Genomic DNA, 26,751 nt, shown 5'->3' with positions numbered 1-26,751 from the left:
ATCTTGCCTTGCTTTTTATCAAGAAATTAACACAAAAGCAAGGCTTCTCAACCACACCAACCTCTCCACAGCAGCATAGAGTCAGCCATGTGTCCCCAGTCCCTGCCCTGGACCTGCACACAGCAGGTGCTCAGCATTCTTTGCGTAACTGTTGGGATGTCCTGACTTAAGTCCTATGCAAGTCAGCTTAATGGAGATCAGGGTAAGGAACAAGCCCTTTTCTGGTGCATGGAGATAGAGGACATACGTAGAGCAAATGGTCAGTTGTTCATTTTGCAAAGGAGTGTTTGCATGACCACAATATGCCAAGTGCTGAGGGATGTTTGGATAGAGCGCTGGCCAGGGGTGGGCTGAGTCCAGTTCTCTAGGAGACCCCGACTTGCAGAAGAATCTATGGACTGGGAAGGCATCAGGCTCCGCGCTGTAGGGTGGGGAGCAGCACCCAGGGACTGGAAAGACCTTCATCTAGATTTTGCCCAGGGCATCCGTTTGTCTTCATCCAAAGGAGTCAGCTGAACCCAAAAGAGAGAGGAAACAGTGGGCCAGTGCTCCCTGGGCCTGGAGAAATGCTGTTTCTTGGGCCCTCCCATGGCAGGCGCTTAGCACATGTATGACACATGTCACTGTGAGACCACAGGCTCAGAGTTGGTGAGTGACAGGGACCTCTTGCCTCTCACAGTGGAGGTGGGGTCCGGGCCCTCCGGTATCATTCCTCGCCCCCACCCCTGGGTTTGTGGGGCTGGTGCCCTCTGGGCTGGGGGCTCAGTGGTGCTCACCACCCCCCGGGGTGCTGCGGGGGGGCGGGGAGAGCGGCCGCCTAGCCCAGCCCCGCGGATGACAGGAGCCGGGGAGCCGAGGAGGGAGGAGCCGCCGCCGCCGAGCGCTGGGCTGAGGAGCAGAGAGAGCGGGGCGCCGAGTGCGGGCGGCTGGGAGCGCGCAGAGCGGGGGAGAGGGGCTGCCGCACGGCCGGCCACAGCACCACCTCCCCGGAGAATAGGGCCTCTTTATGGCATGTGGCTGGTAACTTTCCTCCTGCTCCTGGACTCTTTACACAAAGGTGAGACCGCGCGGGCGGCTGGGCTGCCGAGGCGGAGGGGCCGGGGCGCGCGCGGCAGGCGGCGAGGCGGGGTGCCCGGCGGGCGCCCCGCGGGCTCCAGGTGCCGGGAGGACCGAGCCCGGTGCGTGGCCCCGGGTGGGCGCAGCGGGGTGGGGCAAGCGCCGGCGAGGGGCCGGTCGGGAGTCAGGCTGGGACCGCTCTGCCGGCCACCCGCGCCTGCCTTTTTGGGGCGCACCCGTGGGGGCGGTGGCGAACGAAACCTGGTCTCCAAGCTCACGGTCGGGCTCCGCTGCTGCCCCGGACCCCTCCCCCAGCCCCTCGTCCGCTTCTTGTGGCTGGCTGGAGCTGGGACCCCGGGGTGCCCCCGAGTCGGGGTCCTCAGGCCAGGACTCTTCATCGGGAGCCCCGGTTTATTCGGGCCTCGGACTCGCGCGGCTTACTCCTCCTCCACCTCCGTGCGCCCTCGGTTGCCCTGGACCCCCGCCCTGGCGCAAATGCGGGCGCACCGCATGGCGCTTATCCGCGCCTTGGCCGGCTGCAGGACGGTGATAGCTGGGGGTCTTGAGAGCGAGGGTCCCTCGGAGAGCAAGTTTGTTTTGTAAACGCGGGGGTCGCCCTCCCCCCAGCCCTCCCCCGCCCCCCTGCCCCAGGCACTAGCCGGGCTTCGCTGCGCCGCCGCGGCCACTTCAGCCAGCGCGCCCCAAGGTGCGAGATTTTCCGCTTCGGCACCGGGTCTGCAGGACCCCGGGACTAGTGTTCAGGCTGGGGGGCGTGTCTCTCTCCCCGGAGAGGAAAGGTTGCTAGGGGTGGGTCCCGGTGTCCGGCAGGTCCAGACCTGCTCCTGGGGAGTCGCGCACCTGATCGGCGAGGTAGCTGGGACTAGCGGGTTGGCAAGAGGCTGACATTTCCAACCGAAACCACCTGGGCCGGGAGTCGGGACCCGGACGCCGCCGAGGTCGGGCTTCCAGGTTCCAGCAGAGGACGTGTCCCTGGGCGCGCAGATGGCGGGAGATGAGGCGGCCGAACTCCGCGCCCTTGCGCGGCGGAGCACACACGCTCGCTCCGAGAAGCTCAGTGTTACCTGTTCAGCCCTCTAACTTTTCTCTCTGCACCCGGGGGGCGGCCTCTGCCCCCGCCCCCTGTGACCCGGGCAGTTGTCCAGGCGGAGCAGCAGCTCTTGACCCCTAGGTCAGGAGGAAGGGCGATCAAGCAGAGGGCTGGAGCCCGGGAGGGCTCGGTCCTTCTCTGCGGAAGCCCCAGGGATCTGGAGTCTGCAACCTGCCGGAGCCAGCAGTATCCAGACGTCCAGTGGACTGAGAGAGGAAGGGAGCCCTGACTTGTAGATAGCTCTGGGTCAAAGCCAGGCTGAGGGTCAAAAGACTGTGAGGTTTGCTCAGATCAGAGAGCCTGGTGCGGCCTCTGATCAAGGGAAAAAGTAGTGGAGTTTCTCAGAGCCAGTGGAGGCCACTGATGAGAAGTCAAGGCTGACCTGGGTGGCTTAACCCCTTGCCCCCCCACATCTCACCCCTTTAGCCTATATTAGCAAAGCAAGAAACCTGCCTCCAGATCAGCCCCTCCCCACCCCAGTTTCCCTCTCCCCGCTCTTCCTGCCTCCCTCCGCCCCCACAGGCTGGTTCAGCTCACAGCTTTAATTACATTAATATTAAAAATACATAAGGTGAGGAGCGGCTTTCTCTCTCCATAGCGCTCTCTCCAGCCCCCACCCCCTTTCCCATTTTGTCAGGCAAGAAAGCACAGGCCAAGCTGCTGCCACTCTCTTGTCCAGCTTTGTCCCTACCTCCCACCCCCAGAGCTCCTCCATCCCGGGCCTCAGAGGGCCTCAGTGAATACCTGAAGGACACTGCTCTCCCCTACCCAGGAGCCCTGCATTAATAAATGAAGCCCAAGTTATCTGATAGGGAAGAAGCAGGGGGTGGGAGGGCAGAAAGGCACAGAAGGCCACAGAACTTCTGCCCAGAGGGGCAGAATCATCTCCAACTCAAGAAGGAAGTTGCCCGTGGCCACGGGCCTGTGGGTAGCCATGAGGTGCCAGGTGTGGCAGCCCTGGGAGGCCTCTGGGTCTGCAGAAGCCTGGCGCCCCTGGGATTCACAGACTCCAGTGTCTGTTGGGAGCCAGGGCATCGTGCCAGACAGGCCTTTCTTTTCCTTGGTGCCTTAATTGGGTCTTAGGTGCCAGGCTGGTCCCTGGGGCCTGTTCTGCTCAGGGTGGCATGGTAGGTGGGTGGCAGAGGCGGCTCGGGGAAGATGCGATGCGGGGAAAGCAAGAAAGATGGGGTTTGGTGTGTTCTCTCTCCCGTTGCCAGTCACCCGCGGCACCAAGGAAAATGTAAATGTGAATGTTTGAGCCTGTTACAGAAAACAATATCCTCTTGCAATAATTTGTACGTCCATCTGTGAGGAGCGGGAGGAGGCAGGGAGAGCGAACAGAAAGCAGGATGAGATGGAGCGTCCTCTGGATGGAATTAAGCAGTTATTGAATGTGTTCTAAGCTTCTGTTATTTCCATTCCTCTCAAAATACCTTTTTTTTTTTAAATGAAGCCTAAGCACAGCCCGATTCCCCAGAACTAAACAGGGAAGGTGTTTTAATAATCGGTTATCGAGTCTCCAATAACTGCCTTATTATTGCCAAAACAAACCCGGGTTTGGGCAGCCAGATGAACCCCAGCGAGGCTGTCTCGTTGTTACATCCAGCGTGCCAGCATCTGTGTTGCCTGAATTTGCATTTTTACTGTGTAAAAGAACAAGCTTCCCCGGCACTAAAATTCCTGTTTTTTAAAAGCCAAAATAATGGGTTGCATTGATTTTTTCATTTCCCACCCAACCTCTCCAATGGGGACTCATGGTTCTTCTCTCTGGAGAAGACCAAATTAAAAGGCTTTGTCAGGCCATTAAGAAAATCTCTAACATTCTATTCAGTGTCTAATTAAAAGGGGGGGCTGGGGGAATGTGTTTTTAAAATCTCAAAGTGGCAAACACAACTTAGGGAAGGCAGGAGAAGCACCGGTGGATGTCTGGGAGGGGGCGGATGGGCAGAGAGGCCCCAGCTGTTAGGATAACAGGAAGGAGAATGGAATTGCATGATGCCCGACAAACCTTTCCGATGCTTCGTTTTTCTTGGCATCGGAGGCAGCTGCCTTTAATATATTTCTGCAGTAGAGTGAGGAGCTCAGTTAGAAACAAAAAGCGAGTAAGCAGTTGACCCACAGGCAGCGCTGAAGTTGAGCAGATGCAGGGAACTGGTCATAGAGGCTCAGTTTTCTCAGGAGCAGCCAGGAGGTGGGAAACAAATTGGGTGGATGGGGGGATCAGGCCTAGTGATTTGTTTGCTAGCAAGGAGGCTGGTACCTCCCCAGATGCAAGATTAGGTCTGTGCAGCATGCCCTACAGGCTGGGAGCCAGAGGGATACAGACTCTAAGCCCCCTTACATTCTCCCTGACTTGAGAAATTCTGTTCTTGTGACTTGCTTGGTCCCCTGCTCTGGCTGGTGCAAGATAATTTTATTTGTAGCTGAGGAGAAAGGAGTGTGTATGCTCAGAGAGCTTTTTGTTGGGCATACAGGTCCTAGGCTTCAAGGTTCTCCTCTCCTACATGACACTGGATGAGGTGTTTCTGGGGGTGTTTGAATTAGCTATCTTGAGGAGCCCTCAGCTCCCTGAAGTGCTTTCTCAGCCTCTTTTCTAGTAGATTCTAGCCAGTGCCCAGGTGCTGGAGTGGAGTGAACTACAAGCGGCAGAGATGGCAGGGCGCCAGGAACCCAAGGGCAGTTCCAGATTTGCATGTCATTTGCATATAGATTTGCATGCCCACCTAGACAGGCCAAGAGCCAAGCACTCTTGCATGGGCATCTGGATCTCAGCCTCAGTAGTAGCAGACAATGGCTTTCTCTTTGCATACAATGGGGCTGGCGTGAGAAGACCTGGCCTCTTTAGCAGTACCTTTTAAGTTTTAAGGCCTATGAGGCCTTAACACTGAGTTCACCTTCTGAACTACCCAGCAGGCCTATAGCTACCACCTCCTGTATCCCAGGGCAGACACACTGGAGGTACTGGGGTGGGATGCATGGCAGTGGATACAGACACTTACCCTAAGGCAGAGAAATATCGGAGCATGAGTTGCTTCTCTAGTGCTGCAGGGTTTTGGTTTTAGGAATCCAAGGCCAACCTTAGCTCTTTGTTGAGACCCGAAGAAGCTTGGTGCTTAGGGCTACAATCAAGTGTTAGAAGAATTCTAGTGGATACATAGGGTTATGGGGTGGGTGAGATAGTCTTCTAGTTTTCAGTGCTTACATTTAGAGCGTGGAAGGGTTTGTGGCCTCCAGGAGGTTCAGGGAGCAGTCTGGCTTCTTATTCTACCATCAGTAGAGCAGCTCCAGCACGCGGGGTGGCTCTGGTGAGAGTGATGTGAGACAGTCACTGTGGTCACCTGAGGCAACGTGAGAAGAGTTTGGGGTGACGCTTGAAAGTCAGGCACTTCAGAGGAGCTGAATGCTTGCTCCCCTGAAGACAGCTGGGTTGCTGCATGGCAATGTGGCCTCAGGCAGGATCCAGGTCTGCATTTCCATGGCTCTGGATAGGTCTCACCCCGGCAGGTGCAGCTCCCAAACCTTTCGGAGTACTTTTCTGTATGCCCACTGATCCAGGGGGATGCTGGTCTACGAGAGGCCACACAGCCTGTACTCTGAAGGATGTCGTGCAGAGCTCTCAGGGGCTAGACAGGAAGAACCAGTGGGCAAAGCTTCAAGCCTCCCCAAAATTCTTTCAACCAGAGCTTTTATCCATTTTCTATATTGGAGTTTGGTGGGGAAAAGTTGAAACCTGCTGGTATGGTGGAAATTTGGAGTCAAAGCAAACCTTCTACTCACGTCCTGGCTTAGCATTTACTGGCATGTGACTTTGGGATTCTCTGAGCCTCCCTTTCTCTAGCTGTGAGAGTGGGATTAAAGGAGATAATGGTATAATGTAGGCAGAACAGAGTTGGTGCTCAATGAATATTAGGCTTCTTCTTTTCTCTGCACTGTTTTTCTCTGCACTTCCTCCCCCTGCCTTCTCCCCAAAATACATCAGCAGATCCTGCCTGCCCTGAGCACTTGCATTAACCAACCACAATTTTGCCCAGGCCCACTGGCTTAGATTTTATAACAGTGGGAGAGAATAAGTGGTTGCCAGGGCAGGAAACATCAGTTCCTTCCATGTATCACCCAGCCTGTAGGACTCTGCTTCTCCAAGGCAGCTGAAGTCATGCAGGCACCTGGGTGTTCCTGGGGAGCCAAGCACATTCCCTTCTCTGGCTGTGGTTAGCGGAATAGTGGCTCCAGACTTGGATTGAAGGGTGAGGCAGAGGCTGGTCTCATATCTGCCAGCAAGGACTGGTTTGTATACCCCTACCATGCTCAGAATGAGAGAATCCTGGCCTTAATGCCATGCAAGGTGTGTGTAAGTGTACCTCCTGGGGTGAGCCTGCTAAGTGCCGCTGGATGTCTGTCCCTAGCGGGATGAGCCTCTCTCTTCCGTGTGGTTGTCCCACATAATATAGAGAACACCCTTGGCAGCCCACGACCTCGGAGGTTTCCGGGTGACCCTCCTGTCCACAACCCAGTCTGCCACAAGGAAGGAACATGTGACCCGGAGGTCAAGGGCTGCCTGTGGCAGGTTGTAGCCCGTGGGCCCTGTAAGTGTGGGGGGGCCGTGTGCCCTGTTGAACAGATGTTTGTCCAGCACGGCTGTAGCATGAGCAGCATTAGCCTTGGGTACCACCCCTGCCACTCCAGCTGCCGCTTCCCCGTCCATTCAGCACTCTGTGCCCCTCCCCGTGCCCTTGCTTCACATGACGCTTGCACTGACAGTTTCCAAGGGCACCATCTTCATTAAGAACCGTTATTCAAATGCTAGTTGCATATTCATTAAACTGATTCTAAAGAGATGTGTGCCTGTGTGTGTGTGTTGGAAAGAGCATTGTCCATGGACTTGGAAAACAAGGCTCAGCTTGTCTAACTTAGGCTAATTGCATAATAGTTCACGTGCCTCTATTTCTTAATCTGTAAAATGGACAAAATACTTGCTGTCCCTGAGGGTCATGGTTATGACTTATGTATGTAAGGGGTGGTATAAAATTGTATTTCATGTGATGATACTTTGTATGCTGAATGAGGCAACATAGACACACACATGTACAACCGCAGGAAACCAGTTTTAGCCTTGTAACTGCTCTGCTGAAACGTAAGTATAATTACTATCATTTCATCATATGAGAACGGCTAAGGTCTCACAGCTGCTGGTGGCTGTCTCCCCCGCTGTAGGCCCCCCACATGTGGAGAATTTTCCTAGCTTTTGCTTTTCATCATCATAAGGAACAGCTGATGAGGCGCAGCCAAGCTGGCGATGGCCTTCCTGCAGCAAGCCTGGCAGACTCCCTGTGGCCCCAGGCCAGAGGGCTGAGGAGGAACCTGCTCTGCACACCCGTCCCCTTTCTAAGTGATTAGACGCACATTCACACCACAGGGTTTGGGACTAACTTCCCCTCGGGTGAGTCTCCCTCTCTTCAGAGAATCCATGACACAGAGTCCCACCATGGATCCCTCAAGAGCACTGCTGAGTTAGAGGTCATGGACGCACTCCTGGTACGGGCTGCCCAGAGCCATGGGCTTTGAAGGAGGATGAGGAGCCTGCGCCAGGAGGGAGTGGGAGAACCAGATGACTGCCTTGAATGAGTCTTCTGGGTTTGGGAGGCGCTTTGAAGGACGTGGAGTCTGTTCTCTAGTCAGACCCTTGGTGCCCTGTGCACAGGTTCCTTCCATCACATCTGCACTTTAGCGACAGAGAGCTCCTTTCCTGCAAGCAGGCCTGTTCCTGATCCTGCAGCTCTGTTTCAGAGCCCACTATCAGAGTGAGCTAAACCCTGCGGTGATCCATTCCTTGCTGCTCACACAGATGGAGGCAAAGCCCTCTTCCACTTCCCCCACTCGGATGGATGTCTTCTAGATGGATGTCTTTCCCATCGAGGTCCCTCCTCTAGACCTACAGAATCTCTCCTTCCTCTGATGCACCCTCATCAGACATCATCTCAGCGCTCCACGATGTGTTTTGGGTCACTAGCTTTCTGACAGTGAGGTAGAAATTACCGAGAGGACACTGGGACAGTGCTTTGGTCCCAGCCTGGGTACTGGCTAGCTGAGTCCCTAGGATAAGTGACTCCATCTCTCTAGGCTTCGTGAATGGAAGAGATTGGACAAAATAATCTCTTAAGTCCCTCAAGCGTTAACAATCTAAATCGAGGATTCTCTGGGGACAACTGTGCTGTCTGAGCCAACTCCCTAGAAAGAACTTCTTGGCCGTGAGGGGCCTTCCTTTGACAGGCTTTGTCTAGAAATGACTGGAAGATTAAAGAGGCTGTCCGAGTGTCAGCTGTTGCTCATAACTTCTCCTGGACCAGTGGTGCAGGGGCCACATCTTCCCTGCTCATGAGTTTGTGGCTGCTGGTTATAGAGACTATGTCTGTGTGATGATTTTAAGAAACAACATTCAGAACCACCCTTCTTTCCAAAGGGTAAGGTGTGGGGCTACGTGGGCAGTGGATCTCCTTGGGGCTGGAAATGGGAATAGGCTTTTGGTCACGTTAGTGACGAGGGTAGTGAGCTGCTGGCACTTGGTGGAGGGACGGATGAAACATTTACTGGCTGAGAAGTCCTTAATAATTCAGAATGATCATATACTACACTGCTCTCCTGTGTCAGAAAATCCCTCCCAGGTGAGTGTGGGGCTTGAGAATTGTTGCCTGCCACCAGCTAGGCGATGCAGGGAGCAAACTTTTTTTTTAAGAGATAGTTACATTGAGGCATTTTTATCTGAACTAAATGAGCAACAGTACAAAATAGGACTTCTTAAGGTGTCTGGCAGAGCATAAATACTAAACATAAGTAGTGGTGATTGATGGTGACGATAGTGGTAACTGAGTGTGACACCCTGTTTGGGGGAAACCACAGGCAGAAGACATGGGAACTGGTCCCAGCTGCTCCAGCTTGTCTAAGGACAACACCAGCTGAGGTTGCCTGGGAAATGCGCGGTCTGTCTGGGAGACTCGGCCTCCCTGGGTCTAGACGCAGACATCTCCAAGGTGCAGATGTGCCACAAGAGGTTTTCCTGGCGTCTAGCTGCTTCTCACCTAGTTTTGAGTGGACTTGGCGGTTGAGCTGAGGCTATGCTGATTGGTTCTCCCCGGGCCCAATTTTCCCAACTAAGGGATGAGAATACTCAGAGCGAAGGTATACAATATGTCTCACATGAAGACCTTTGTGTGAAAATGTGGTGAAGTCATCAGCCTTGAAAATCAGTGCAGAAAGCCTCTGCAGCCCACCCCTGTGTGAAGAACTCTGTGCCAGGCCTGGAGGCAGCAATGCCTGGCTATCTTGATGCTCTGCTGGTATTGATCACAGCAGTTTACTTCATTAATTTGACCACCCAATCCGGTTAATTAATGCGGTGGAATTTTCTTGCAGCTACACTGATGGGAACTGTTGTCAGGAAGCATGACGGGAAGTCCAGTATGGCACACCTGCTTTTTCTATGGGCTGGTACTCAGGAAAAAAAGAGACAGCATTTCTGGCCCTATAACAGACTCAGGAAATCTGTTATGGAAGGCTCTGTGTCTTAAACAAGCTCTCCAGGTTCAACTGCCCAAGCAGTTTGAGCACTGCTGGCTTACGTTATTATTATGATCATCATGCTAGGTGAACAGTAAATATTTATCACATAAGGATTCACTTATCTTGCAAGTATTACTGCGTTCCCTCTGTAAGGGCAATGTTCATGACAGCCAAAGATGCTTGGCTGGTGCCAGGCTGTTCCATGTACCAAAAACCATCCCTGATGGTAGATACTGTCACTCCTGTTTTGTAGATGAAGAAACTAAGTTACAGAGGGGCAACGCTATCCTGTCTGAGGTTGGATGTGATACTTGCAAGAGACAGATTTAAACCTGGGGAGATGGGAGCACAGTCTGCACTTTTACCCACTGTGCTAAGGGCCTCAGGGGATAACGTGGTGACCAAGATGGTTGCTGCTTTTAGGAAGCTCAAAGCCTTGCAGGGGAGCGATGCCTTCTGGCCACTCGGTCCTGCCTACTCCGCCTGCATCCTGCTTCCGCAGAGTCTGGCTCTCTCCCCCATTCACGACTGCTATGCCTGCACCAGGATGCCTGGTGTCTCACTGTGTGGCCCCACTTGGCCATAGATGGGCCTGCCCATCTATGAGGGGGTGTGGCAGATGCTCCTCCACTAAAAGTCCAGTGAATGAGAGGAGTAAATATTGTAAGGGAAGAGAACAAAATGACTCATTCTCCATGTGGAGATGGTGAGGTGTTACTGCTTCTGTCCCCTTAGCTTGTCATTTCCAATGACGGAGACAATGACACGAGGATAATTCAATAGGCACCCCAGAGAAAGCTTGAGTCTACCCGTCAGTCTGCAGCCAGGCACCCCCATCCCAACCCAGGCAGGTAGAGCGGCCGTCAGTGGGCGTCACCGGATGGGTGTCCAGTTTCCTTCTCCAAACTAATCCCGATAACCAGACAGCGCTGGTGAGCAGTGAGTTGATGTGATGGATATTTAGGTCTCAGCAGTGACCCTGGGGGCAGCCCAAATGCCGAGGGGCGATTTCTGGTTTAAAAATACTGCTGTGCTATTTCTATACTTCTAATCTCCTAGCGATTTGGAGCCTGTTTTATGAAACACAGTGTCGGGGTGGTGCTCAGTGTTAAACGGAGGAGAAGATTAAATAGGTTTAAGTCTAGGCGTCTGTCACATGACAGCCAAGCCCATAACTCTCATTTCCTATTAAAAATCCATCTCCACCTTTGACCAGAAGAAGCTTTTCTGTTGATCTGGATGTTTCTCTTTTTATTTATGAAGCATTCGCCCCTCCTCCTGTTTCCCTCTGTAAATCTGCTTGGTTCTCTCTGCACAGGGAGGAGAGAGCTATAGGGTGTGAGTAGGATTTAAGGGGGAAGTCTGGGTCTCCTGCTCTGCCGGGGAGTTTGCCTTCCAAACTGGGACTGCCTTGGAGGAAAAGGGAGGGGAAACCCCCAAGGCCCTGGACTTGGGACTGTTCAGCACTGCGAGGCAAAAACTTGACCGTGTCGTGCAGCCAGAGAGGCCTCAGCTGAAGTCAGGCTCCGTGTCTCAGTCTTTTTCCCAAGAGTCTGGGACTACAGGCATGTCCCTTTCTGTGTCATCTTGCGCCTCCTTTCTGTCCTTCATAAAATCAGACCAACAGGCCACCCCACTTCATGCGTCTATGTGAAGTTTAAATGAGAAAGTGCCCTTGAAGCATCGAAGCCCCCTGCCCCAGGCTTTCCTTTGTTTGAGGACTGGGTACCACTAGCCAGGGAAATAGGTGTATGGTCCAAACAAAGTCAGGCATAGGGTCTAAAGAACCAGTGGCCACTGTCAGAGGACTCTCCAACGTCCTGTGCCTGCCTGCCCATGTTGGCAAACCTCCACCACTCCACAGGTGTTACTCCTGGGAGCCTTGCACACCAAACCTGCGGGCTTTGCCTCATTTCATCCAGTGCTGCAGCCTGAAAGGTTCTGCAGTGGCCTGCAAAGATGCTCACCCGTGGCTGTACCAGCACTTGCTCAGGCTGACCTCTGGAGGCCTCCTCCTCTCCTGCTCACATCTGGCTTCTAGCTTGGCTCAGGCCCCCACACCCAGAGCTCTTTCTCTGCCTGCTCAGCATTCGAGCTCCTCTTGTCTAACTCAGAGCTTCAGGCCACCCCTGAACCCAGCTCACTGCTGTGCTTAGCCCCTTTCCTGTTCACCACCTCCTCTAAGAGATCCTGGAAGCACAGATACTTCTCCTTGTCCTGGACGTCTCCCACCACCACTGGGACCCTGCTGAGCATGCAGCTTGTGCTTCCTGTGTGTCTCCCGGGGGAATGAAGTCTTTGCCAGTCCCTGAGTCCGAGGGCACCTGGGAAGGCAGCAGAGAACGGTGTAGGAGTCAGCAAGGATGAAGTGGAGCATAGGAAGGGGTTTGATTTCTGCAGGGCCTCAGGGTGGTTCTGTGCCCTGGTCATCTTTCTCAGTAACCACAGGCACCATTGCCACTTGGGAGGAGCTGGGACCAGTTCCTCTCAGCCGTCTGCCGTCACTGGGGGAGACAAAGACATTCACACTCCCCTTGCATTGCTTAGCCTGTGAGGCAGGTGAGGTGTGGCACCCCCATTCCACTCCTGTGTACATGAGGACCCTGAAGCTCAGAGAGGCTCTGGGGTTTGCCTGAGTCACACAGAAAGTGAGGGGTGAGTTTCAGAGGAAGGACTGTTCTATCAGCATCCAGCCAGGGCTCTGCTGGACCCTGCCTCCCTGGGAGCCTGAGACAAAGGAGAAGCTCCCTCCCCAGAGGCCATGCCAGACTCTATGGGGTCAGAGAGAGACCTCTCCGTCCCTGGGTAGCCGAACGCACCCATCGCTTCTAATTTCTGCCCCTCTGCTATCTTTGTGCCCAGTCTTAAACTCATCACATAGCAGAGATAGTTGGTGACCAGTGCCTCAGTTTCCCCTGCATGAATTTACCACTCCTCTCTCTTGGCAGGTAGGGTGAGACTAAATTAATGTTCATCTAAAGGCTTCTGCATTCTGCGCTGACAGGTGCCTTGTGGTGGTAAAATATGGACCCAAGCTAAGTGCAAAAGGCTATTGTTTTACACCTGAGGGTGATGTTTCATAACAGCAGTGCCCTCTCAAAGCCGTGAGCAGAAATGAATGGTGTGTCTAGTCCTCCCCAGCTCCCCCAGACTCAGAAGACAGCAACTCACATCCCGGGGTGGGAGAAATATGAGGCTACTCGCCTTTTGCTATAAATCCACTGTTTCATCAGCCCTGACAGGTGGCTGGACAATCCCAGTCAATTCATCAATTAAATATACCCATTTGTAGTTGCTGGGAAACTTGTGTCCTTGGCTCTGGCAAGACCCAAGGCCCTGAAGTGCAGGAAGGGTGCTGTCACTGTGGCTGATGCTGCTCGTGATGAGAGCAAAGACAGCGTGGGCCAGGGCCTCTCCTGGGGGAAGCAGGGGTGTGGATTTCCTGCCAGGAAGGGAGCCAAAGAATGCTAATTGGGGGTAAGATTGGGATGGAGCAAAGGATGGGGGGGGGTATCCTCAAAATCCGGAAAACCAGATTTTATGGTTCAATTTGCCTTCACATTTGTTCACTCAACAGGACAAGTGGAGCCACCTTCGGGTTTTGATGGAAGGCAGGGTGGGGCTCCCATTTTGGTTCTGCACTCTGTATAACTTTGGATAACTGTGCAGTCTTTAATTGACTTATCTGCACAATGGAAATAACAGTGATAGTAACACTGCCTAGGAAATTATGAAAATTAAATATAATAACTACAGCAGAAACATAATATCTCAAATGGTTCTAGCACAGAGCTAGGCTTGTCATCAATAGTGAAATCAGGGGCTGTGACTATTATTCCCCAAGGTATTGTCGTTACAGAGTGCCACATCAGACTTACCCTTACATATTTCCTTATTCTCTCCCATAAATCACACAGTTCCTCGATTCCTCCCCGTCCAGGTTCTTTCTCGGCCTCCTAGGTCCATTTATCAGGCACATTGTAGAGTCATTCCCTACCTTGATGGCTTTTCTACGATCCATGAACCTGCCACAGTGAGGGTATCTGTTTGTCTCAGGACCCAGATCGATGGGCTTAGTCTAGAGTCCAGCAGGAACCCCTCCAGGAGAAATATGTACCAATGTGCGTGCATTGCTCTTGTTCTGGCCAGTTGAAAATGGAAGTTGGTGGACTGTCTTTACTTTTGCAGTGGTCACACGCTAGCCACACATCACCCCATGGCTAAGTAGAGTTCTCACTTACTGGTTGTGTGATCTTGGGTAAGGTTCTTCCATCTTTCTGTGCCTTGGTCTGTTCATCTGTAGACTGGGATGACAGTGGTACCCACCTTGTAGAGTTGTCAGAGGGAGGGGGGATGAAATGAGAGCATATAAGTCAGGTCCCAGTGACAGCGCCTGGTGTGTAGAGGATGCTCTGTAACTATTTTTTGAATGAATCCTGGTAAGGGAGCCTTTCAAAAGGTAAGCGGGCTAGTAGAAATGGGGTCTTTTACTTGCAGATGCTGAGAAGGTTCCTTACGCTTCAGTTTGCTTACCTGTGAAATGGGGCAACTCACAACTGTAGAGGATGCTCTACATCCACTGAGACCTAGGAATGCTGTGCTAGCTTCTGAGCTTCCCCGTACCCCAGACGACTTGCTCAATCATCACCCCTGTGACCATCACAGCAGAGGCAGGAGGCAGTGTGAGGAGGGGGTGGCAAGCGCCGCTGCGCCCTTCTCCAGGTGCCTTTCAGCCACTGAGGGCGCCGAGACCAGTGGAGCCAGCAGATGCGTTTGCTACTGAGAGGATGCCCTGACACTGTGGCAGGGAACCTAGGAATGTTTTTTTTTCCAGCGCGGCTGCTAATGGCTTCATCACTGCTTTTTATGAGATGATGTGAATTGCTCTGGCCAATGAGGCTTAATGGCCTTCCTCGGCGACCTGCCTTGGATATTCTCCCCGGAGGCTCGGCTCCAAGTTAAGCCACGAATATTAATACAGTCTGGATGTGGGCCCTCCCCTTCCCATAAAGTTGTAGAAATTGAGGTCAAGTTGGGTCTCCTGCAATGTTCTTTAAACAAGCAGCAGTGGTTTGTTTGCTCCTTGATCTTCCTGGTGGAGAGGGAAAGGCTTCCAGCTGGAGAACTGGCATCAGGGCCTCTCTTCCTCTGGTTCTGCTCTTGGTTGCCTGGAGGTGGCCTTCTTAAAGGGGCAGGGTCCTTGGTCAGAGAGAGGGCCTCTGACTCCAACATCCAGGGCAGCTCCCCAGGAGAAAAAGTACTGGTGTTCTATGCCCCAAACCCTCCCCTGTGAGGTGGAAGGCTGCAGTGGCAATTTGGCAGAGACAGAAGGGGTCTCTGCAGTCTTGCCCATCTTGCCCTCTGCCCGTCTTGTAAGTACAGCAGCGGTGGGGGCAAGGGAATTCCCTAGGCAGCCCCTCTCAGAAGTGGGTGTGTCTCAAGCTCTCATCTTCCCCACCCACTACACGTTGGGTCCTCATCCGATATGACAGCACATCTTCCAGAGACCTTTAGGGGTCCAGGATGGTTATCAAGGCCTCATGCAGTCCCCCAGCTTGCAGGACAGCAACATTCTGGCCATTTCTCTTAGGCCATGGTTTCTGAGCCCTTTTGGCTCTCAATCATGGTATATATAGGAGAGATATAACTAAGATACTTGCTAGAAGCAATGGGTTCCAATTTCAGTTGTGTAACTTAGCTGCATGCCCTCGGGCAGCCCACCACACATAACTGTCCTCAGACTATAGACAGGGTTGATACAAAGACAAGGATGCCACCTGATCTCAGAACCATGGGAGCCAAGGAAATGAATGGGAAGTGACCTGTAGAGCGTAGGTGCTCAGTAAATGTTTATCTAAGCATGTTAGTGTACTTTAACACATAAATTTCATAGTAGATAGTGACTTTGGACACCACCAGAGTCGTCTGGGTTTATGACAGAGTTTATGGCAGCCATGACTTGGCTTGGCATGGGTGATGACACCTTTAAGTTTCTACGTTGGGCTGGAAACTTCTAAAGAGCAGGAAGTGTCTCTTACTCTTCTTTGTCAATGCCTGGTGCATAGCTGGTGCTCAGGAAGTGCTTGTGGAATGGCTACTCGTGTGTGATGGTCCTTGCAGGACTCCGTAGGTATTGCTAGGGCTCCTCCTAACCACTCTCCCCTTTCCTCCCTGCAGCCCGCCTGGAAGATGTTGGCACCAGCCTCTACTTTGTAAATGACTCCTTGCAGCAGGTGACCTTTTCCAGCTCCGTAGGGGTGGTGGTGCCCTGCCCGGCTGCGGGCTCTCCCAGTGCAGCCCTTCGATGGTACCTGGCCACAGGGGACGACATTTACGATGTGCCACACATCCGGCATGTGCATGCCAATGGGACGCTGCAGCTCTACCCCTTCTCCCCCTCCGCCTTCAATAGCTTTATCCACGACAATGACTACTTCTGCACCGCGGAGAACGCTGCCGGCAAGATCCGGAGCCCCAACATCCGCGTCAAAGCAGGTAAGGACCGTGACACCTGCTTCCCACCTGGAGAGCTCTGCCTGGAAAGCTGAACTTGGGATGGGGATGAGGTTGGGAAGTGATCACTGTGAGGACCTCTCTGTGACATGCCTGGGGGCCTGGATGAAGCCATTCACTCAGGGATAAGTTTGATCTCCTGAATCTCAGCTTGGCTATCTCCTGGGTGTGCTTGGGCAGGGAACGCACTTGAGCAGGGAAAGCTTGGGCAGGGAAAGTGTCAGTTTCCTCATCTGTAGAGCTGATGCAAGTACCTACCTCATGCATGAGTGCGTGAACAGTTAAATGAGATGATGCTCATTAAAACTAAGTACCATTTTCACTTCAGTGCTGGACTCATGGAAAACACTGGCAGAGTTTCCTTTTCAAAAACAGCCTTTCATTGAAATATATAAAGAAAAGTGCACAGGTCATAGTATGTAGCTGAATGGATTTTCTTTTTTTTTTTTTTTTTTTTTTTTTCTTTTTCCTTTTTATCGGTACTGGGGATCGAACTCAGGACTGCCTGCTTGCAAGGCAGGCGCTTATGCCACTGAGCTAATCCCCAGCCCCCTGAATGGATTTTCACAAGGTACAATGCATGCCAAAATCCAGAGACAAGATACCTGTGCCTTCAAGGGGTCCCTTCTGCTTTTTTTAAGATCAGCATTCCCCTAAAGGTAACCACTTTCTTGACTTCTAGCAATTTAGATTTTTGCTTATTTTTGCCCTTTATTTAAATGGAGTACCAGAACACATATCCTCTGGACTCTTGGGCTCACTATTTTGGTCGTAAGATCTACCCTTCCTGCTGTCCATGGTGGTGGGAGGTCATTCACGAGTTGCTGTGTAATATTTCATTGTGTAATGAGGTGGTGTGTTGTTTGCCTATCCAAACTGTTGGACATTTGGGCATAGTATAGCTCGTGGAGATAGGTATTCAGACTAACACTCATGCTGAAAACCTTTTAGCAGTGAAGAATTTGGATCTTTGGAAGAATCAATAGGGACAAGATAGTGAGGCTTTCCCAAGTGTGTGCCCTTAGAGAAAATTGACCTGGGCCAGATCTGGAGGTGAGCGATTGGCTTAGATCAGCCATTCTTAACTAGGACATCACGATACACTAGTGTGCCCTTCTCAACTGTCAAGGCGTGCATCAGATAGTGAGAAGGCTCTGAAGGGAAGGCAGTGGTTTTTGTAGAAGGGCTTTTTTGTGTGTGTGCAGGAGGATAGCTGCCCCTCTGGCCAGCCTGGTGTAGTGGCACCAGGCCAAGGAATTACCATCTTTCCTGCTGCTGTATTGGGCTGATCCAGGACTGCAGTTCCAGTGTAGGACTCCCAGCCAGTCAGTGTGCCTGGTAGCAGACCCTGCAAGATCATCTCCCTGACTTCCTGGGTCTTTCTGCCTTAGCATCACCTCTGGAGCAAAGTGTGGGCCAGGAGCCAGGGTCTCTGCCTCAGTTGTTAGTCTGTCTTGGGTAACCGAGTGTTCTCAGAGCTAGGGCTGTGTTCAGGGGATGCTTGTCAAGCCTCCCCAGGGAATCTCTTTGCCCCATTCAGCTCCTAATGCCATATTAGTGCTCATATGACGCCTGGATTTGGTGTTCGGGCCTCCATAACCTGGAGGACTGGAGTCAAGGGAAAGGAAGTCGCCTTTGCTGTTGTAGTCCTGGTGTTGGATTGGGATGCAGTTTTCACACTAAGTCCACAAAGAGTTTCTTACAGATAAGGGAACTAAAAGAAAAACAGGTTAAGTAACTTGCCCAAAAGGACACAGCCAGTCGATCACACTAAAAAGCAAATGTCAAGTGTTTCCAATGGGCCTTCCGCTTTCATAAGGGAAGCAACCTATGCTCCAGAAGGTTAACTCACCCTTTAGTGCCCCATGCTAGTTGGAGGAGGATGAAGGTCTGTTTGTTTGATGCTAATAACATCAGCCTCTGCTGTCTTCTAGAACCCTCAGGATGATGCATGCCCAAGCCCTTTCACATCGATTATCTGCTGTCCTCCAGGGTCAGCTTCCTCAGGTTCCTTTGAACCAGGTGTGTGTCCCACTAATGGAGGTGATGCTGCCAGTCCCACAGAAGGACTGGACACAGCCACAGATGGCCAGGAATGCGTCCATGGTATTTTCTCCACCTCCACTGCATCACTTTCCCATGCAGCTATAGTACAGAGAAGGGAAGTGATAAAGGCCCAAGGAGGGCCAGGGAGGGCTGGAAATAAAACCAATTAAGGGGTTCCTGATGATACCAGAGAGACTGCAGGTGCACAGCCAGAGGTGCCGCCAGAGTCCTAAGTGTCACCCTGGCAACCATGGCAAGGAGAGGAGAAGGGCGTGCTGCCCAGGTTCCTGCTGAGAGACAAGGTTTGTAGGCATTGTGACTCTGGAAGCTCCCTGTTTGGCAGGAAGAGGTGGAAAGAAAGGATGCTGAAGCCTCTGCAAAGGCCAGCACAGGACAGAGGCAAAACCCTCAAGTTCATTCCTAAGGCTGGGTCAGCCTATATGCAGGACTAGGCACATAAGTGGTTATAGGTGACGGTGCCCAAAACCAGCCCTAAGTGGCAACAGGACCTTGAAGGGAAGATGGCTCTGAAGGGGGCAGGGGCTGAGGCTTGTGCAGACCTTAAGCCAGAGGCTGCAGGTAGGCGAGGAAAAGGGGAGAGAGCAGTAGGAATGCTTTATTTCAGGGAATCTGGAGTTCTGTGTTCTCAGAGACGATCATAATTTCAAATATTCTCTCTTCTTGTCAATTGCCAAGACCTTCCAGATAGTTCAGTATTTTAACTGTATTTCACAGGCTATTTTTCATATAGATGTGGCCCTAAACTGTTATAGTTAGATCATATATTGTGGGTTTTACCTTGGCAAATGATAGACACTGCTATGGTTTGAGCCAGGTATCCCTTAAACGTCTCATGTGGTCATAGGTGGGAGTTTTTCAGAGATGGCTGGATCTAGAGTGAGTGATGTTGGGATTAAGATTGTGTGATTACTAAATCAGCCCACTGATTGGCTTGGCACCACCCTAACCCAGGCAGTGTAGATAGAGCATAAAAGGGGCAGAAAGATGTTGTTGCTTTGCTACAGTGTGCCCATCAGGAACTGTTCTCTGCCAAGTCACCTGCCTTGGAGCCAGCCAATTATGAGTTGAAACCTCTACAAACTGAGCTAAATAAGCCTTTCTCTCTTAAGTTTCTTGTATTTTGTCCAGTAATGCGAGAAAAGTAACAAAGACAGAATTTGGTACCAGAAGTGGGATCATTGCTATGACTATACTTGACCATGTGGCTCAGGAGACTTTGGAACTGGCTTGTAGAAAGAATTTGGAAAAGTTTGGAGAAAAAGTAGAGTTGAAATGCTTTAGGCTGTACTTGATTGGAGATTCTAGTTATAGTTCAGAAAAACAAGCTCAGGAGGTTTCTATCAGGAAGAAAGACTGCATTGGCTGTTGAACTCCAGAATGTATGTGTTATGGCTTGGAAGAAAGTTTGTTTGCATTTTGCTTGTGTCCAGAGACTTTGATTGATGCTGAGATTGAAGGTGACAGACTAATCTTGCAGAAGAAATTTCAAGGCAGTCTAATGTTGAGGCAGTGGCACAGCTACTGTTGTGGCTTTTAGCCAGATTTATGTTGAGAATAAAGAGCAAAGAACCCAGTGATTCAAAATGTTGTGAATTTAGCCAGAAAAGAAGCTCCAGTAAAGTTTCAGTCTGCAAAGATGGAACAGAGGATAAATTGGTAACCAAAAAGGCTAGCAAGAAGAAGACAACAGAAAAGATAGTGTGAGTACATCACAAGCACCAGGAGACCTCCAGCCCTTGAAGCCTCAGCATTGGAAAGGTGAAAGAATTTGCTTTGAGAGTTCCCTAGCAGTATGTTCCAGCATGATGGTGGCCTAGAGAATTTGGATCTTGGGTTGGGTTCAGAATATTCAGTGACCCAGGCACTGAACCCCTACAGGCAAGAGAGAAGGAAACCTGCTTACTGCTCCACCTTGATAGCAAACATGACACTGGCTTTAGGTGTCTGAAGAATGCAGAATTGTGGGGTTAGGAAAGCTTCCACTGTGATTTCAGAAGAAGACCTGGGAGGCAGTGTGCCCTTGAGAGAGCAGTGGGTGGAGCTGTGTGAGTGTGAAGTTGAAGGTGCATTGGGAACTCTAGAAGTCTGGAGAAGCCAGGACTATGCATCATTTGAGGAAAAACACAAAGAGGGAGAAGAGCTGACCCCAGAGAGAAGCCATAGGAGCAGCAATCACCAGCAGGGTGGCGGAGCCACCCAAGTTCTTTGGAGTTCATATCTTGCCACAGATTTCTGGGTACTGGATACTGGACATAAAACTGCAGGATTTAATGTTTGCCTTGCTGGATTTTGGAGTTGTTGGGTCCTATTCCTTTGTATCCTCCTATTTGTACCTTTTGGAATGGTAAAGTTTATCTTGTACCATTGTATGTCAGAAACTTTTTATTTATACAGGGTTCATAGCTAACAGTTTGCCTTAAATCTCAGAAGAGATTTGCAACTTGGAATTTTTAGCAATGCTGAAACTGTTAGGATTTTGGCAACTCTTAGAAATGGACTTAATTCCTTTTGTATAAAGGAATGTACATGAGTCTTTGGGGGGCCAGGGGAAGAATGTTATGGTTTGGGTCTAGATGTCCCCCCAAAACCTCATGCATTCATAGGAGCGAGTTTTTCAGAGGTGGCTGGAGCTAAAGTGTGTGATAAGGCTATGTGATCTAAAGTGTGGGATCGAGGCTATGTGATTGTTAAATCAGTTCAGTGATTGGCTTGGCATTGCCGTAACCCTGGCAGCATAAATACAGTTTAAAAGGGGCAGAAAGATGCTGGTAAAACCCTTTATTGCTTTGCTACATTCTGCCCATCATGAACTATTCTCTGCCATGCCACCCTGCCTCGGAGTCAGCCAATTATGGGCTGAAGCCTCTACAAACTGAGCTAAATAAACCTCCCCTCTCTTAACTTTGGGCATCTGGTATTTTGTCTCAGCAAAACAGAAAAGTAACTAAGGCAGCCACATGCCCAAAAAGAATTCCTCAGTCCAGGAATAAAGTGGGACATCTAGTTTGGTTTCACTAGGAGAACTCTAGCATATTTCTTTTTTTTTTTTTTTTAATCGGTATCAGGGATCGAACTCACGACCACCTACTTGCAAGGCAGGTTCTTATGCCACTGAGCTAAATCCCCAATGTGTCCTCTTGTTGACAAGATGACATTGCAGGCTTTAGTGATATCCTCAAATAAAATCTAATACAGTTTGCTAATACTGACTAAAACAGGAAGATTGAAATTTGGACTTACGGTCTTCCAAAAAGAAGTGGTCGTTTCTGAGGGAGAGTAGCTGCCAGTGGATGGGGAGGAAGTTGGTGGAGGAGGAGCTGCTCAGACAAGAACAAGGTCATAGCAACGACTTCTGGGATGGGCAGGCAGGAGGTGGGAGGGAGGATATGAGAAGGGGGAGGATGGGTGTGCCACGGGTGCTGGTATAGGCTGTGACACTCTTCTGTATCCCACTCCCAATCTTGCAGTTTTCAGGGAACCCTACACCGTCCGGGTGGAGGATCAAAGGTCAATGCGTGGAAACGTGGCCGTCTTCAAGTGCCTCATCCCCTCTTCAGTGCAGGAATACGTTAGCGTTGTATCTTGGGAGAAAGACACAGTCTCCATCATCCCAGGTAAGGGGTCTCGGGACTGCAGACCATGGGGCCTCTTGGGTGGAGGTTGGTGCCTGAGCTGGTTGCTGAGCTAAACACGATCTTGGAATTGGTTTTGGCGAGTGATTTGTTGGTGCTCTGGTGATGCTTCAGCAAGTAGGCATCTTTTGGTCTCTGGTCTGTTTCTGTGTGGGATGTTGAAGACCCACAGGCCAGGGGTCTGTGCTGGGTATGTCAAGGTCCCAATAGATAGGGTTGAGTCCTTCTCCCCAGAGAGTGGGGCTTGGCTTGCTTGATCTTTCCCTGAGGGGTTAAGGCAGGTGAAAGCCTCACCTGCAGAAGATGGTGGGAGAGGCCATTTGCAGTCCTCGTCCCTGTGCAATGAGATGGAATCCTCAGAGAACCAGACTCAGAAGCATGCACATGAGACATTATCTTTCTCCTGAATTTTTAAGGTTAAGATTCCCTTAGAATCCTTGATGAGGACTCTTTGGTGGCTGGTTTTGGGAGACAGGGTTCATACCATGGTGCTGGCTCATGCCACTGTGCTGTTGTGGTCACCAGCCCCTCATTAGTGCTCCCTTTTCACCTCAGCAGGGATGTTCCTCCAACAGGAGGTAGGCCTGGACACCCCAAGAGGTCTTCAAGTCCTTAGTCTCCCTTTAGGCCTCCAGCTACTCTGCACACAGCAAGAGTCCTGCTGTTTTTCATCCTTTCAGTGCGGTGTCTCTATCCACACATCCCTGCCTTCCACATGAAGGCTGGACATTCACTCAGTGGTCAGTGGGTGGGTGAATGGATGGACACTGGAGAATTCTAACGGAGACTAGAAGCAGCCTGGACAGGGGCACTGAAATGAGGGTAAGCGTGGAGGACATGGGGTAACAGCACCAGAGCCAACCGAGGAAAGGAAGGCGAACTGCTTCTGTGCTGAGGAGCTGAGGGGGTAAGAGGCCCCCAGGCGGCCCTTGTAGCTGGTGCTTCAGGGCTGTCTTTGATGTCAAGACTAGGCTGGTGGCCCCACAGGGCATAATTATCGGGGAAGTGGCCTTGATGCTAATGTGCACAATTTTGATTTTGTAGAACTTCTTTCTTTCCTCTGGTCTTGGAGACTACCACCCCATTCCCGCCAGCCCTTCAGCCCCATCCGTAATTATTCTAGATCCTTCTACAGCACGTTAGATCCAAACCATCTTCCCATAGCACGTAAGTCTAACATGCTTCTGGAGGAAGCATCAGAGAGAGCAGAGGTTTGCTTCCTGCTAGATTTGATAGGTGAGAGACAAGAATCTGGGCCCACATGCTCTATGCTTTTGGAAAATGCAAATAGTCTGACTTTTTATAAAAATTCTGCTACCCATGTTCATGCTATCGATACCCAGGTTGAATGTGTTTTGTGTGCGCTTTGAGGTGGGAAGGCTAGGTGGCTGCTTCTTGCGGTGGGAGAGACTTAATGATTAGTTGTCCTGGAGGTGAAGGAAGGGTGGAGAAGTGTCTTAATTGCTTTTCTTATTGCTGAAACTAAATATCTGACAACCAAAGTTAAAGGAGGAAAGGTTTATTTCATTTACAGTTTGTAGAAATTTCAATCAGTAGTTGGCTGGCTCCAAACCAGGGCGGCACAGCCGAGGGGCCTCACAGAGGAGATTCAGCCCATGATAGGGTGGGCCAGGCAGCGAGCAAAACGCAGCAGGGCTGCCTTCCCTCTCTCTCTTTATATTCCGTCCAGGCTTTACGCCTAGTGATTGGTGCCAGCCATACCCAGGATGGGGATTTCATTATCCGAATCCTTAATCCCGGGGCCACATCCTTAATCCACATTCACACATCCTAATCCAGCCAACTTCAGGACTCCCCATCTATGAGTGCATGAGACTTGGGGAGACCTCTAGATACAAAAAGAAGGCCGAGTGTGTTCCTCCATGCTTCAGGGCCGGCTTCTGGAGTGAGGTACCTGCGCTGATTTTGACTTCTGGATCTACCCAGGGCTGTACTTGGGTAGAGCTGGTGCCAGAAGGCAGGACACAGAACAAAGGAGGCTGATGTGGGACAGTTAGGGTCACAGGAAGCATCCCATTAGGGAGAGCAAGATCTCGGAGTGAGGGAACAGATACGGGCTGCTGCAGGCTCGTGTGGGTGGGAGGCGCCCTCCAGGGCTTCTTTGAAAGTGTGGGATTCAGGTGAGCTCCATGAATTGAGTTTGCTCACAGATTAGTCTTTCTGGCTCTCTATGACTATCTTGGAGCTGCCCATGGAAGCCATAATAGGCTTTTTGCCTGTGTTCTTCTCAAAGCATCAGAGGATGGACAGACAGCCCAAGGTGCTGGCTTTTCCAGAACCATTTACTATACCTCTGCCTCTGCTCACCTGCCCCAATTTCCCATTCCTCAAGCTGGTCACCATCCTTCAATCTGTCTGTTTAAAGGTGTGCGTAAAGAGCAGAGCCTCTCACCTCTGATCTGCCAGATGCCTGCCCCGACTTCCCTCCCAAGAGACTTGGTCTCAGCGTGAACAGGCTCTCTGGAGCAGGTGGGGTGGGCATAGGAGGGCTAAGGGCTGTGCAGAAACATAAATTAAAATTAAGGCCTCCAGTGAAGCTGAGATGTGGTTTAATTTCCCATCTGCATGATCACCATTACAATGCATGTTATTGGATATAAAGATAAATTCGGCCCTGTTCCTAATAGCTTTTAATTTCCACCAGACCTGATTATATTGATGCGGGCTCTTGTGGGAGTTTCCCAGCATGCTCTTCCCCAGCATCCTGACAGGCTCTCTTGGCTCCAGTGAGGAGTTTTGGACGCCACTCAGATATGGACCAGATGTATCCGCTGCTGCGCTGGAAGCTGAGGCTGGTTGAGCCTCCTTGTTCATGAGGATAGAGCTCTGGATTGTCACCAGACCTGGCCGGGAAGGGAATGTGTTGGTTACACTGTGTGTTGGAGAAGGGAGAAATGGAGGGAAGGAGGAGTCTGGCTACAGGTCCTGCTTCAAGGATCCCAAGATGACAATTCTTGTTGCCACAGCTGCCTTCGCCAGCAAAGTGAGGGTTTAGTGAGTCACCAGCTCTCCTGCACCTTCCTAGTGATCGTCAGAGTAGCAGGGGCCCAAGGTTTTCCTTACATTTCTGTATCTCTTAATTTATCCCTTTTATTTCTTTTGCTTCATCTGCTCTGGTAACCTCATCTCCATATTGATACTTTGCCCGAATCTGTTTCTGTGTCCTCTTCCGTGAGGCTTGATACAAAGACCTTACTGCCTCTCTGGTTCCATTCTTGGAGACCTGCCTTCCTCTCTCTTATGTATCTTTTTTCATCATTTTGTCCCCAGAACCAGCATAGTACTGTCACAGAATAATAATAATAACAAGATTCATGAAAATCCTGGTCGTGCATGGAGCCCTCTTTTGGGTTAGGCATTTTATGTATGTTATCTCTAATCCCTACAATCACCTTTTAAGAAAGATAATGTTTTGTTTTTCAATTTTATAAATGAGGATATTGAGTCCCAGGGAAGTTAAGCATCTTACTCAAGGCCACATAGCTAACAGGGATGCAGCCTGGATTTGAGCTAAGGTCCTCCAATTTCCTCTACTTCCTGATGTTTTTCCAGTGCAGGCTTCTCAGGAGTTGGTTGGCCTCAGGTGTCAACTTAGGAGGAGTGCTGGTCCAGATTCCTGCACTTTCCTGGAGACAGAAATGTGTCATTGGCCCTTGTGTTGAACTCTGGCTCTGTGAGCAGTGACCAGGGGCTTTGGGCAGATCTTTCCAAAGGACAACAGATCTTCAGTTCAGGTGGCAGTGGACAAAACAATTATTTGACTATAAAAGCTATTGTGGGCACTGGCTGTGGTTGAGCCTACCAGGAGACCCAAAAACTGTCTTGATCCAAGGACTGAGAATTCAGCTGTGTCTTCAGCCCCAGTGGACAGGGATGAGTGAGTCTGGTGTAGCAAACAAATCTAATCATCTTTGCTTTGGAATTCAGAGTTGACTCACTAATTACAAATGACCAGGCTGATCTGAAAGTTACTTTGGGTATCATGCCTATACCAACTTGGGCCAGACAAGACAGGGACACCGGGTGGTACCCTAAAACCAGCCTACTCTGTAACTAGTAAAGGTCCCATACTCGACCATGTTCTGTGTATTCGGATCACAGAATTTTAACCACGCACAAGGGACTTTTTTTCCCTGTCAGTCTTTTTTCTTTCTTTGTGTTTAAACTCTACCTATCTTTCAAAGTCTTGTTCAAATACCGCTCTTTGCATGATGTCTTTTCCGATTTCTGCTAAGAATGGATTTAAAAATCACCCAGATTAACCTTCTCCTAGGGAATCCTTGTCTGAACTCCTGCCCAAATTTATCAGTCCCTGGCTGAAGACACTAATCATATTTTGTCCTGTTATAACGTAAGTCCTGTATCCCCACCCGCTACATCACATGTCACCCTCAAGGGCAGGATCCACATTTCCCTCAGACCCCCCTCCCATCTGGTGCTCATGGGAGATAATTAACAATGATGATGAAATTGATAGGCTATCATGTGGAAGGCGGTAGAGAGACCTGCCTAGGTCACACAGCACACTGGTGGCATCACCTGAATTTAGGCAGAGTGGTTCTTTATCTCTATTATACTGAGCTGCTTCTGTGGGTTCCTCTTGGGACACTTTGCTAGGTGTCAGGTTGGAGGTCTTAGCTATCACCTATTGGGGTGACTGGAGACAAGGGACAGTGGTGGTCCACCTGGCCTGGTAGGAAATTGACGGCAGGCTCAAGGCAACTCAGGGAGTGCAGTTTGGCCCCTGCTGGCTGTTAGCACAGTGTCAGGCTTTGCAGAACAGCCTGGAGAGAAAATTCT

The 26,751-nt window shown here is 50.8% G+C and overlaps 1 protein-coding gene across 3 annotated transcripts in view; it reads left to right on the top strand.

The window, feature by feature from the left end:
• The first annotated feature begins 409 nt into the window (after positions 1–409).
• Positions 410–26,751, top strand: part of Dscaml1 (DS cell adhesion molecule like 1) — a 300,532-nt gene continuing 274,190 nt past the window's right edge. For all 3 annotated transcript variants that reach the window (XM_063255848.1, XM_063255847.1, XM_063255846.1), the window contains exons 1-3: positions 410–1,057; positions 15,896–16,213; positions 21,766–21,912. In XM_063255848.1, the coding sequence (XP_063111918.1) occupies positions 607–1,057; positions 15,896–16,213; positions 21,766–21,912 (916 nt within the window). In that variant the 5' untranslated portion in view covers positions 410–606. The remainder of the gene's footprint in view (positions 1,058–15,895; positions 16,214–21,765; positions 21,913–26,751) is intronic.

This window comes from Cavia porcellus, unplaced genomic scaffold, assembly GCF_034190915.1.
Source record: "Cavia porcellus strain 051 isolate PalLab524CR breed Dunkin Hartley unplaced genomic scaffold, mCavPor4.1 scaffold_9, whole genome shotgun sequence".
Lineage (NCBI taxonomy): Eukaryota > Metazoa > Chordata > Mammalia > Rodentia > Caviidae > Cavia > Cavia porcellus.
Note: the sequence above shows the minus strand (reverse complement) of the source record. Positions and strands in the feature narration are given on the sequence as shown.